The 14,467-nt window shown below is 41.7% G+C and overlaps 1 protein-coding gene across 9 annotated transcripts in view; it reads left to right on the top strand.

The window, feature by feature from the left end:
• PCDH15 (protocadherin related 15) overlaps positions 1–14,467 on the top strand; it is a 608,113-nt gene that overhangs the window by 552,891 nt on the left and 40,755 nt on the right. For all 9 annotated transcript variants that reach the window (XM_035137543.2, XM_035137542.2, XM_035137532.2 and 6 more), the window contains 2 exons: positions 1,560–1,775; positions 5,287–5,375. In XM_035137543.2, coding sequence (XP_034993434.1) covers positions 1,560–1,775; positions 5,287–5,375 — 305 coding nt within the window. The remainder of the gene's footprint in view (positions 1–1,559; positions 1,776–5,286; positions 5,376–14,467) is intronic.

Below are 14,467 nucleotides of genomic sequence, written 5' to 3'. Positions count from 1 at the left end.
GGGGTGTCTCTACTGAAAAAGCCATCTCCTTTGTCATAAGAAACATCACCTGTGATAGAGGTGGTGCTTCAAAAAGGTCATTGGTAAATGATATTTGTATGTGGCAGGCTGATCTGGGAGGAGATGTTCCTTCAACTAATATGCTAGCTGGGACTGATGGTACTTGTGGTCCAAATCTCGGGAAGGTCCCAGGTTGGCGAAAGCTGATTTAAATTCTAGTTTGTGTACAAATTAGAATCTGAAATCCTGATTTGATACCGGTTTGTTCTTGCTAGCTAGAGTTCAAATATACCACAGTTCTCAGAGTTTAGATATAGTGGAGAAATACTGTGTGTTTCAGAAGAAGAAGTGGAAGCTTCCGATTTTTTATTCTCAACTACAAAAGAAGAGGAAAGAGGAGGATTACCAGAGCTCATTCACCTAATGAGAGACCATGGGTTGTACACAGCACCCCTGATCCACCCTATGGCTACAATCCAATGGTCTTCAATCAGGCTAGCCCACCCTGAGAAAACCCAAGGACCACCCAGCCCTCCACAGATACAGTTCCAAATTAATTTGGGGGGGGGGCTAATGTTTAATTAAGGTTTTTTTTAAAAAAAAACCAAGTAAACATACAGCCGGCAGTAGGGCAGAGACATGTCTCCTCCCCATCATGGGGGTGGGGGTCAATTCTGCAGGGTGTTCCATTACAAGAGGCTTCATTCCCACCCCCTTCGCATGCAAGCATTTCCCTTCATAGATGTGAACAAGAAGCCTATGGTGAAGCTTTAGAAGGATTTGGTATTTTTAAGCACCTTTAAAATATGCCTGAGTTTGGCTATAAATTTGCACCCGAAAGATAATGCTGCTCCTTATTTTGACAGTTGAGGTGAAGTCTCATGCACAGAGGATGTAAAATATTTCTCAACATTCATTCATAAAAGAATTGTGAAAACATCTGCGTATTTATGTCTGCCACATAAACAAAAGAAAATATATAGTGCTATTAAGATCAACTGTAGTCCTTTCTCTCTTCTAACAGGCATATCACTACCCTTGAGGCATCATATATCTTCCCTTAATGAAGTGACAAAAATATTTACCTTCAGGACAAATTATAGGGATAACAAGCACCCTTCCCTTGTGTTAAAAAGTTGGGGAACCTCAGGCCTTAAAAGTGTGATGATGCCTCTTCCTTGCCTGCATGGAGGATGAAGTGTGTGTTTGTGTGCTTGAAATATAACCTACTACTCACATCCGTTGCTCTGCCCACTTTTCTCTCTGGCCCCAACCACCACTGAAGTGCATTCTCCAGAATGTTGTTCACAAGGGAATGCAGCTCTTGGACTGAAACAGGTTCTCCACCCCTAGCCTAAATTTCTCTGGAAGCCATGAAGCTACTAAAAATTAATTTCTGATATTACAAATGCAGAAAGCAGTCAAACTGATTATCATAATGCCCACGAGATTAGTTTCTGTATTGATTACAGAGGCCGCAGCAAGTGCTTCTCAGTATACATGATTGTCTCAGTAATTTCTCTGCCTTCTTTCCCCCCCTTCTTTTTTGAACCTATCAGGCGAATGATAAAGATACGGGCAACTACAGTGCTATGCAGTACAGACTCATCATCCCTCCAATCAAGGATGGCAAGGAAGGTTTTGTGATCGAACCTTATACGGGGCTGATCAAAACTGCTATGCTCTTCAAAAACATGCGGCGGTCGTATTTCAAGTTTCAGGTCATTGCTACGGACAACTATGGAAAGGGGCTGAGCAATAAATCAGATGTACTTGTAAGTATGCATTTGGGGGCTTATTTTTGCTGCAAAGTTTATTATAGGCCACATTGTGCTACAGGCATCCACCCTCCTTGTAGTTTTTTTGTTCTGATTGCATATGATGGAGATGCAATAGCTGGTGTTGTCATGCCTTTCTAAGTAGCCCATCAGTGGGTCTTTAAATCTCCTGTTCCTGTTGCCTGCCTGGGGCTGAAGGGGATTGGCTTTCACAAATCTGCTTATCAGGTTGCCAAAGACTAGTGCCCTAGTGAACCTTGTGTACAACACCCACCAGCGTATTAGTTCCCTGTCCTAAGTTTGTTTGCGAATTGCAGAGGATTGCATTCAGCTTTGAAAACACTTGAACTGAGGCCTTCCTCTCCCTGTTTCCCCAATTCTCTGTAAAGCATTGAGAAGTCTTGGGCAGTATAGCAGGGTCTCTGCCCTCAAGCGCAGAGGAAATGTGTGCCCAGTCACTTCTCCTTTCAACTTTCAAAGACAACTCGCCAACATTACCCACAAGGGCTTAGAGGAGAAGCAAGAATCATAGAGTGTGGAGGTCACTGCTTTGCGGTAGTTTCATTGTGCATCCAGCCATGGCAAAAGGGAGCAACTGAGTCATGCAAAGATGTCATTTCACTCATCTTCATTCCACTTGCTGGCAAGCTGCATGCAGCTTTGAGATTTTGAAGCTGATATTTCACTGTCTGAGACGTTGTGTCCAAGGATGAAGTTGGTGGCACAAAGTACTATGTTGGTCAGACTCAAATTGCAGCACTCAGAGGAAGCACTCAAGAAGGAAGGGGAGCCCCTGCTACTTAGTTCAGAACTATTTTGCATCAAATAATCTCATATCACTTGGGCTTTCTGGCAGGCAGAAGCTCCTCTTGTTTTCTCCAAAGCTTCCACTTCTGCCAAAGAACATGAGATAACCAACTTCCTCCCACACCAAGCTTTCTGCATCCCTTTTGCTATTCAAGAGTAGGAAAAGGTGTAGTGGCTGTTGGGAAACACTGTGGCCAACCCCTCTCCCCCAACACAGCGCCGCCCAGGATGATTCATCACTCTTGTGTCCAGTCACGCTGATGTGACCCATATCCAAGAACATGAGTACACAACACTAGCAGAGTCCAAACAGAAGCTGAGCCTTGAGGTGTGGCATCTAAGCCTAATTTATTATGTACAAAATCAAACATAACAGAACAAAGAAAACATGGCTCCTCTCTCTCTTTCTTCCACGGAGAGAAAGGGGCGGGGAACAAAAGCAATAAAGAACGGAACAGTGTATCTGAACTTCCATTCCCCATGACATCCAACACTGTGGAATGTAAACACAGACGCGTATCAACAACAATCACACATCTGCAGAACGGAGGAATGAAATTCCCAACAGTGGCAACCATAAATAATCAAACCTTGTGGACCCCTGTTCATTTATTATTTGCTTTAAAGAACAAATTGAAAGAGAAGGCATGATCATCCAGTGTTAAGAAATGTCTTTAGGATTTATTCTTCAATACAGTAGATGATACTACTTCTATTTACCAAAGCCACTACTATGGTATGGAGAGGTACCTGGCCACTGAATGGAAATGTTGTTTTCTTAAATCTATAAAGACTTAGATAATTCTGTCTGTTAAAAACAAACAAACACAAAGAGTTGTCCTTTTTAAAACACTACATATTGAGAATGACTAATACACCAACACTTAACTGCTTCAGAGTTTCATTTACTGGATTACACTGAAGTTTGCAGTTGAGTTTAATAGCATCCAGATTTGCACATGTATCTGCATATAATTTTCTAGTACCTCTGCTTATCATTTACAGTATCACCTTTTTCTCAAACTCTTGTGCCAGGTATGTGGTATTTATGGAGTTGTTTCAATGTGCAGATGGGGAAGCAACTGATTTTCAAGCAGAAGGGCCATACTGAGTGGTAAAACTCATGATTAGAATGCAGAAGATTCCCGGTTTGATCCCCAGCATCTCCAAGTAGGGCTGTAAAGACATATGCCTGAAATCCTGAAGAGCAACTGTCTGTGTTGAATCATAGAGCTTGAAGAGGCCTTGTAAGCCAATCGGCAGCTCAGTGTAGGGAATCCAGAGCTAGAACATTCTCAACAGTTCTTCTCCCAAGCTCTGAATGGGGATTCCAACCCCAACACTTTGAAGGTTAGAATCCTCCCCACATTCAGAAACACTGCAGGTTCCTTATCCAAGGTGGAATTTCTACTGAATTCAGCTGAAGTCAATTGCCCCTGCATCCCCATCACAGCTGAGCCACTGACTCTCTTTTGAATTTTGAATTTATCTTTTGATTTATCACTGAATGAACATTTGTTGGTAGTACTGTAGGTCCTTTATGATTTGTCTTCTGTGCCATTAATACTGTTTACCCTTAACTACCCTGGCTAGTTTGCGAACACTAGAGAAGAGAATTCTCTCATATTTCTTTTCTCGGTTGAGCAACTTGATTGCCTCCCTTTCACATACAGGCCAGCGGAGAAAAACAAGGCTCTGTGTGAGAGAGGAAGAGAGAAGTTTCCTGTGCTAGTCCATTTGAAAAATCATTCAAGCTGTTTTCCTTCCCTCCTGTCATCTTTGAAACCGACGCTGTACCACTTTTGATAAGGAAAGAAAAAACTACACACAGCTTGATCGCTCTTTCAGTGTACATGTGGCTAAACTCTCACTATGCTTGCTTTGTCTCACATATAGGGGACAAAATATGAGCTGAAATTTCCTATCACTGTTAACAGGTTGCCTTTGCTGTTCTGAGAAATAGAGCTCGAGGGGAGACAGTTACTAGTTTTGTCTCCAAAAAGAAAGAAAAAATCATTATCTTTGATACCTTTGTGCATCAGAACCTGTATGCACTACCCAGTTAGCTTCTCAGGTGTTTTGGGGGGGATTAATTTCCATATACAGTGGTACCTTGTGTTACGTACTTAATCCTTTCCAGAAACCACTTGTAACTTGCACTTTCTGTAATGGCGCCTCCCGCTGCTGCCACGCCGCCGGAGCATGACTTCCGCTCGCATCCCGGGGGAAAGGCTGCAACAAGGGGCATCTACTTCTGGGTTAGCAGAGCACGTAACCCACAGCATTCATAAGGGGGACGGTACCTAACATGAGGTACCACTGTAAGTGGTCACAGTGTTGCAAATAGGATGGCCATGTGCCCTTCTTTATAAATGACAGACCACGTTTTATTGAAAGAGACCTTGTCTAGTCAACAGTCTTTCCCACTGTGGTGAGAGGTGTACTGCATTTCTATTCACATTATGGTAACTAAATTTGCAGCTATATGCATTAATTAGCATATGTATTTTCCTCCCAATTCTGTTTCTTCTGAGCTTTTTCTTTAGTGATGCACTTCCTCTCAATGTTTCTGCATCCCTGCTCCACATCAATGGTGCTTACAGGTGCGGGTGGAGAATCTCACCTTGCTCCTGTTCTCATTCTGAGATAATGATAATGTATGTTTTGCAAGCTCAAGTGTTTCTTTCTTTTCTTTTTCCAGGTCTCTGTAGTCAACCAGTTGGACATGCAAGTCATTGTCTCCAATGTTCCTCCTACTCTTGTGGAACAAAGCAAGGATCAGCTTATAGGGTAATGAAATGTCTTCATTGTCTAAACATCTTATAGAGTCAAACCCTGGAAAGTACCAGTGGTTAAAAAGTTACTGTTCAATCTTTCCTGAAACATCAGTGCAATAGGCAATATAAAGATTAGAAAGAAGGGAGAAACCGAGGGAGAAGAGCTAAGGCACAACATTTTGAGTTTCACTTTTGCTATTTTTGGAAAGCACTTCCATTTTGGTGTGTTCTTCAATGCCTCACTGACATTTCATTTGTTTTGGTCCGTCCATTTCAGCTTGCCGGGTAGAACAATCTCTCCTCTCCCCCCCACCACCACCACTGAGCCAATTTGGAACCCCAGGGAGAACACTATGAACTGCCCTGAAACCCCCAGGTATAGGGTGGTAAAAGGTAAAGGGACCCCTGACCATTAGGTCCAGTCGTGACCGACTCTGGGGTTGCCGTGCTCATCTCGCGTTATTGGCCGAGGGAGCCGGCGGGCCAGCATGACAAAGCCACTTCTGGCGAACCAGAGCAGTACATAGAAACGCCGTTTACCTTCCCACTGTAGCATTACCTATTTATCTACTTGCACTTAGACGTGCTTTGGAACTGCTAGGTTGGCAGGAGCTGGGACCGAGCAACGGGAGCTCACTCCGTTGAGGAGATTCAACCTAGGCTCTGTGGTTTAACCCATAGCACCACCCACGTCCCAGGTATAGGGCGGTATATAAATTCAATTAATAAATAATAAATACATAAAACACCGGGGGAGGAGAGAGGGCAGAAAGCCACCCAGCACTAGCAGAAGACCATTCTATTAGCAGGACTCATGTTGAATCTGACCATTGGTACAGATTTTGTTTTTAAATCATTGCCATTTAATGTGGAAACAGGGTGAAATGGACTTATGAATAAGCACGTGCAAAATTGACATGGATGAGAAATAGATTGAGCATGAAGGGAATCAGAAAAGGTAGCAAGTACACCAGGAAATTCCACATATATCCTCACCTTGCTGACCTTGTGTGAAATAAATCCCACAATCCAGTCTTTTCAGTCAATTAATTCCATTTATATAAATGTGGTTATTATCAAAACCTCGTGATAGATATTTTTGGAGGCACTGAAGGCAATGTAAGATTACTTAGAATTTTCTTCTTTAACAAAAAACAACTCCTTGTTAAAAACCACCTTCCTTTTTTATTCCTTCCCTATTATAGTAGCACATCGGAACAAAATGAACCTCAAACAAATTAAAGAAATGTGCTCTTAACTCTTAACCCATAGTTCCCACGTATTAGAATTGATCCTCAGTGATGAATAAAGTGCAGGTTTTTTTTTATTAATGCGCTGATTAAACGAACAACAACTTGTAGCCCTACTTTAAAGTATTAGGATTTTATGATTTATTTTTATGCCAAGAATTATTTTATTCATTCTTCAACAAAGCAACAATAAATTAGACCACAAGGAGGGCAATTACTTCTGGTTAACATCTCTGATGAAATCAAGGAGACTGCTCTTTAGATTATTTACCATAAAAGCATTGGTGATCATTTCCCATTTCAATGCAGATGTGTTGTTCTGGCTGTGAGATGAAGACCACTTAATTTTAGAAAGCATTCTGGCTATTGTTCTGTTACCATAACAGGATGCACACAATAGTCCTTCCCTTCTTCTCCACAATCCATCTTTTAATAGCTTACTATTTTAAAATGTTTATTCATAAAAAAATTGAGTTGTATGACAGTGCCGGATTACCAAAGAGGCAGAGTAGGGACTGGTCTATGGGCCCCATGCTTTCTAGGGGCCCCACGACAACGGATCAAAATAATATTGTGTAATAAAATGGGCTTATTGAAATTGTTGGTAAAATCAAAAAAGTATTATGAGACAGGCCAGTCTTATGCGGAGATATCTGTGCTGCTTATCACGAACTGTGTCACAAGAGAGCACACCTATTTGGGACAGTCACCTAGCACACCAGGCAACCTAGCACAACAGCAACACAGGCATAGTGTTAACGGCTTTAAGTGCTGTGCTTTCAGTACTCAGGAATTACCATGTCCCTCAGCAACGGAAATGCAAAGGTGACAGATTAAATGAAGACTGTGTGTACAACAAATGAATAACAAAAATTCATTCATTGCTCACAAAACTGAAATGCCAGTGGTCTCAGCACAGTGGGCCTAATCCAAGCATACACAAGTGAAGGAGCAAGTTGTTAGCAGATTGACTCATGCTTAATTTACATGTGCACACATATCTTAACATAAGTGTTCACAGAAGCACAATGATGGGGATCTTTCATATGGAGACAGTGGTTTCATCCTAGTGGTTATTGCACCACATCACTGCTGTTTGAGAAATGTCAATACCTGCCTTGCCTGCTTGGAGGAGTTAGCAAGAGTCCATAAAGATCTAATTACATGTGTTTAAATGCTCGTGTACAAAAAATGGCAGATAATTAATAAAATGGCCTTGTGGCTTGAGATGTCACTACAAAATGTGAAAACATCAAGATGTTATTTTAACTAAGAAAAGGGTACATGTTTATGCACACTTGCTCCTAAACTATTCATTTTTATATGTCACCTAAGTGGTTGCAGAACTGTGTTGGAAAGTTAGGAGAAGTATTTTGCTACACATATTGTTTTGAGAAGTGCAAATTAGGTAACCAAAATGAATTCCTCTCCATCCCCACCAAAGGGGTGAATTAGATTTGTAGCTATGTTTGCAGAAGCCTGTAGATATGTTAGCGTCTTCATCTTGGCTAATGTAAATATTACTGGCAACTCAGAAACCCATTTTTGTGTTTGTGCCTGGGCATTCATAAGCAAGAATCATTTTCCCAGTTATGGACTGACCTTCCTCCCCCCCCCCCTCCCTCTGCATTACTTCTAAAGGTATGTTTATAACAAAAAATGAAAATACACAATTTCAACATTTGGGAGTGAAAATTAGATATTACGGCTGCCTGTGACTTTTACAATGAGCCACAGTGCTGTATCCTATGACATTTCTTAAGACTTTACAATATCTATTTCGGAATGAAGAATTAATATCTTCAAATCCTTTTCTGACATACGTATGCTCAGCCTTTGATCCTCCACTGGGATTCCTGGATTCTAGACAGCATGGTGAAGATCTCGAAGCAAATCTCAATATACAATGTTAGGGCTTTGTTGGGTCTATTATAATAATCTCTCTGTAAATTTCAGTTTTCAGTGCAGTGGGGGGAGGGAATCAGTATAATGAAACATTAATACTTCCACTGGTCTTTTCATTTGGGAGAATGAATTAATAGCTATAGCTCTGTTGTAGGAAGAGTCTGTACTTTTAACTGTATCGTTAAGATCAGGGTTTGTGAACTCCACATTCACATCCAATGGTAGAGCAGAATTCACTGCATGAATTGAAATGACAATGCAGCACATAGGTTCCAACTTTTTAAGGGGCTGGTGTCCCTTAGGCCTCTCCCCCCCCCGGTAATTTTCTTATGGGGGCCCAGTCCCCTTAATATTTTCCCCCACCTGCCTGCCTTTCCACCTCCCTCTATCCCTCCCTCGGTTTGCTGCCCCTGTTTCTGCCTTGTTTCCAGGAGAAGCAAAGGGATGCAGCAGTTGCCGTGGGCTGCCCATCCCTCTTTCCCCTGCTCACATGCTTGCTCCCTACTTGTGGCTTGGCAAGGAGCAGCCCTGCAGGAACGCATGGCCAGGCAGGTGAGCCAGTGGAGGCGGTGTCCTCCAATGGCAGGGCCCCCTTGGGGGCCACCCCCCCCCAAACTACTGCAGTCCAAGCATTGACAAGCACACCTGGCCAGTGAGCAGCAGCAGGCATTGGAGAGGTAGGAGCATGGTTGGGGGAAGGCAGCTGACCGAGGGAGGGAGGGAGGGAGGGAGGGAGGGAGGGAGGGAGGGAGGGAGGCACCACCACCAATCGCCTGTGCTTACTGCACTGAACTGGGTGTGTGTCAACATGACCCCTGGCTGAGAAGTAGTGTAGCACAATGAGGAGGCAGCAGCAGGTGGCAAGACAAGGTAGTGGGGGGCAGGGCAGGGCAAGATGTGCCTGCCCCCCCATCATTTTGTTCAAGAAGGCCAGTGTAGCTGACAGAGCCATTTTTTGCAACCTGTTGCTGCTACTCTGGCATACTGCATGGCCAGCCTCTCCCCACCTGTTAGTTGCAGGAAGAGTTAAAGCTTTTTGTGTTGTTGCTGGCAAATTCCACAAGGAAGAGTAGCAATCAGATGGGGTGTCGAATTAAAGTGGGGAGACGCTGAAGGAAGGAACTCAGTGTGGTGCTGGGGGACCTGTGGTGTGGAGGTAAACGAGAGAGCACTGTGGGGTGTAGAGAGGAAAGGGGGTGGCTAAGAAAATGACCTGCAGGTGAAAGAGAAAAAGAAAAAGAGGTTTAACAGAATACAGGTGTTCAGTGTGGTTTTAAAGAAGGAGGACATAATATGTACTATAGGCAGAAAAAAGTGTTTAATCTATGCAAGTGAGGAGTGAAAAAGGAAGCTTGACAAATGACTGTTGAAAAGAAAGCAACAACTTAAAATGGTAACAGAAATCACCTCCCGTGGACCTCCTGAGGTAATAAAAATCTGAAGATGGCACTCATCGTGATTTCAGTTGTGCACCCCTGCATGCATGAGGAAGAGGATGTTTATGCAGGGTGGAAAGAGGAACATAATACCTGCCTCCCCAGGGAGAGGGAGCCCCCTGAGGTTTGGTTAAGTACAAACGAGAAGGGATGGAGAAAAAAGCAAGCTGAGGGGAGAGAAATGTAGTGGGTGCCTTGCCTCTGAAAGCTTCTCTGCTAGCTGCAGAAAGAAGAGCTGCTGATACAAAAACAGAAGCAAAGGCAGCATGCAGAGCTGATCTCCTGGAAAGCATTGCTGTATAATTGTAATGCAAAAATGGAGGAAACGATAAGTACAACTTTATTCATTTTCCTACAGACGAATGCGGGGCAGGGGGTGGGCATTGAAAATCCATTACATTCCAAACGTTAGGTAAAGAAAAATAACAATAGCTGAGTGCCTGGTTTAGGTAACACAGAGAGTTAATTGGCTTTGCACTATATTCTCCAAAAGTGGATTGGAAAATTGGGTAGAAGACAACAAATCCTTTCTTGTTTTTCAAGCCAGTGTGGCACCTATGAGCAAACATGAACTCATAGAAGTGGCCTTTTAGAAGTAGGTGGGATGCTTTTAATGTATTTCCTTTTTCCTCTTGTTTTTAATATATTTATGTGGGGTTTATTGTATTTTTGTTTGGTTGCCCTGGGCAAGATAAAATGATGATGATGATGATGATGATGATGATGATGATGATGATGATAAAAAATGGCTTCCCCTGTCATTCTCTCTTTTGGAGAAAGAGTCACAGCTGGATAGGGAAGGGTTAACTAGTATGTCTCCAGCTGTGGCCCCTGCGCGTGCGCACGCACGCACACACACACACACACACTCTTAAAATGTTCCCCTTGAGTGAGTTAGGCTTAAGAAAAGCTTACATTGATTGGGTGGATCTCTGTGGGTATTGGAGAAAACCTCTGTGGGTACTTTTGAAAAAGCCTAATAGTTATAGGGATGTGATCTTTCTGGAAATTGCAGCTGGGGCATTAAAATTAACTCTTGCACTCAGATAGATTATTATTCATTCAATTTATATCCTACCCTTCCTCCCAAAGAACCCCAGGGAAGTACCCCTCCCCCCCTATAAAATAGCGTTGGAAAAACCACCCGCAGGAGTGTGTGCATGTATGTGATTGTGATGCCTTGTGTGCGTATGTGTGTTTTCCACATGTGCATGATTGTGGCACATGTAGCAGTTTGTCTATGGTGCCATGTCCAAGTCAGTTTTTCTCATGTGAGATATGCCCACACACACACACCCAAAAGCTGGTGACTCCTGCTTTAGATGTTTTTGCACTACAACAGAACCAATATTGCCTAAACTTGATGGTCCCTAAAATCATTCCGGTTTTTAAAATTTTGGACAAAAATAAGTGCATAGATGCGCTACTCTATACTGGAAACAGTGCAGTTGTGGTTTCATCATATTTCCCATATATATATATGCCATTTTTGAGATTCTGGGGTCCTTCACGTACCTTATCTCTGATCTTTACAATCCACGTAAACCTCTGCTTCTCTGTGTGTGGCCATCATGGCTATGTTCTGCCTCCATTGTTGGATGTCTCTGAATGGCACTTTCTGGGATTTGTAAGTGGGAGATGGTTGTCCTCAGATCCTACTTTCAGGCATCTTGTTTGCCATTGTGAGAACACTGGACTATGGAGAATGCTGATCCAACAGAGCTCTTCTTATTTGTCATCTTTTTTTCTTCTCATCTCTCATTCTTGTTGAGTTCAGCAGCAACAGCCCACAAGCAAGGCTTTCACACTTAAAAAAAACCCAACAATGCATTAGTCTTCATCAAGATGCTCCTTTTCATTCTATGTTTATAGAAAAAACCATACTGGGAGGATTTTGCATTATTTCTAGAGCCATACAATTATGTGTATTTTTCAAACAAACAAAAATGTACAAAATCATTGCCTTAGTTTTCTTAACACTGGGGTACACAGTTAATATTCACCTTCCATCTCTATCACGTTCAGCAACTCCTAAATTGCAGAACAGAATAGCTGTTTGCTACATTATTACAATGTTTGAAGTTCACGCAGCCATTCCTGTAACTCCTGTAAATCCCCTTTTCATTAGATGCAGCATGTAGCAAATGCCCACAGAGATACTATTCTGAAATGTACATATGCCTTTGTCTATAATGAATATGAAAAGCTCTGCTTTTGTTAGTAGTTTCTTTCCGTCAGGTTAAATTTCAGATGAAACAGGACAGAGGCATACTGTTCATTGGATCAGTTTGAAAACAATTCATTGATCTGTATATTGAAATTTTCAGTAGTGAGGTTTGTACCCAAGATGTTTGTATGGTTAGAATAATCAGTGTCAAGCCCTTTTAAAACATAAAATGAAATTCAAAGAATATTGTGAGGAACAGCAAATATTGATCTGAACTGGATGAGTTTTCTGCCATTCCTAGTATTGTGCTGTTGCAGTCTTGCTTATCGTGTCCTTAGAGTAGTTTATATATTTTGTCACAGTAAACATTTCGGAGTACTAAAAGACACCTCTTTCCAGTGCAGAATGGATGCAGGAACCATGAGAAACCACTGAGAAAGGAAAGATGGGCCAGTTGCAATCTTTAAGAGGACCAAGAGAGATTCCTAGTGTTGCTTAAATTGTGGGCAAGGCTCTTATAGGTTCCTTGGACAAGAGAACCTGGGACTCCCATCTTAAAGTGGTTGTTCTTTGAAGTATCCCCAAATATAGTGGTTGTTCTTTGAAGTATCCCCAAGTAGGGATGTACAAAGGTGCCTCAATCTGTTCATTCACACTTCGATCCAGTGTTTTCTGTTACTGGTTTATTTTACACAAGTCTTCTGTTACATCATTTGCTGATGTGGAAATACATTTATTTATTTATTTTTACTAATATCGTAGCACGCAATAGACGTGCATATATCAGTCATCAGCATTTACAAACCAGTTAACTTCCCTATGGGTTCCCTTTCAAAGTTAATAAATCTAAACCTGACCATATCTACTCGGAAATACATCCCATTGAATTCAACTGGGCTTACTCCAAAATGAGGCAAGCTAGGATGGAAGGCTTGTGTTCTTGATTTTATAGTTTGACAGAAATTTACTCCTGTTTTATTTCCCTCGCTCAGATATCAGGGAAGGACTGTTTCACATCCTGTTGATATTTTTTGCTCTTTGTGTTTTGGCTTGCGTGAATTACTGTGGGCATAATAAACATTTACATGACCCGGAAGCTGTCTGCGGACAAACGCCGGCTCCCTCAGCCTATAGAGCAAGATGAGCGCCGCAACCCCAGAGTCGGCCACCACTGGACCTGATGGTCAGGGGCCCCTTTACCTTTACCTAATAAACATTTTACAGGCACGTTCCTTCGGTCATTGTAATGTCACTTGTAAAAGTGTTTGTAATGCAACATTTTATTTCATAAATGAGTACTTTATACAGAAGATGGTTGTGTGTCTGGATTTGTTGAAATAATGCTCAAGTTAGTCTATGTTTTAAATATTTGTAATAAACAGGGTTTTGTGTTTAACAGCTAGAAATCCTCAGATTTTGACTGAGGAGCACACAAAAAATCAACAGGTGACAACAGGTCACTTATTTCCATGTGAAAAGAACAATAATGAATGATGTACTCTATTTTTAAAAGGTTGCAATCATTCAATGACACTTACCGGTACTTCTGAATAGACATGGTTAGAATTGCATCCTTAGTGTCTATAGACTGCCTCTAGCAACAAACAACTTTGTTGCATATAAAATTAGCAGACAACACTTCAGGATAAAGAAAAGCAATGAGGCCCCTGTTAGGACAGCACCAATTATATATCAGTGAATATGTAAATAACATAAATTATAAGGCAATTTAAATATCTCTTTACAGTGCTGCATTATTATTATTTTTAAAACTTTCATTCTTTAAAAAAACAACTCAGGTGAAAAACCTTCATAACAAGAGTCCATGTCATGATTGGGGTTGGGGATTGAATGCGTGAGTGCAAGGAAATCTGCTTTATAGGCCAAAAGATTCCTCTGGCATCTCTATCTCAGATACGGTAATCCAAAGACGAACATAGCAAAACGTTGAATAGTAACAAACCACTCAGCTCCCAGACCTGTTAGTCAACTGTATAAAGGACATAAAATGTCTGTACCCTGCCAAAGTCTTTACCCTCCAGATATTGTTGGACTATAACGGGCATAGGCAAACTCGGCCCTCCACTGGTCCTGTAGCTACGGATCGTGGGAGTTGTAGGCCAAAAAATCTGGAGGGCCGCTGAGCTAAAACCTACTTTTTTCAACAAGTTTTTCAGCTGCTACTTTTCAATAATGACAAAATCCAGTTGTTGCTGTTTTTCTATTGACTTGATTTTTACTATTTTGGTTTAACTTACAGTTATTTTGAATTTGTTATACTGTTTACTGCATTGGTTTTTTATTTGTGTTTTGTTTTTGTTTTTGCTTTGAACCCCCTTTAAGAAGA

This window comes from Zootoca vivipara, chromosome 5 (genome assembly GCF_963506605.1).
Source record: "Zootoca vivipara chromosome 5, rZooViv1.1, whole genome shotgun sequence".
Taxonomy (NCBI): Eukaryota; Metazoa; Chordata; class Lepidosauria; order Squamata; family Lacertidae; genus Zootoca; species Zootoca vivipara.
Note: the sequence above shows the minus strand (reverse complement) of the source record. Positions and strands in the feature narration are given on the sequence as shown.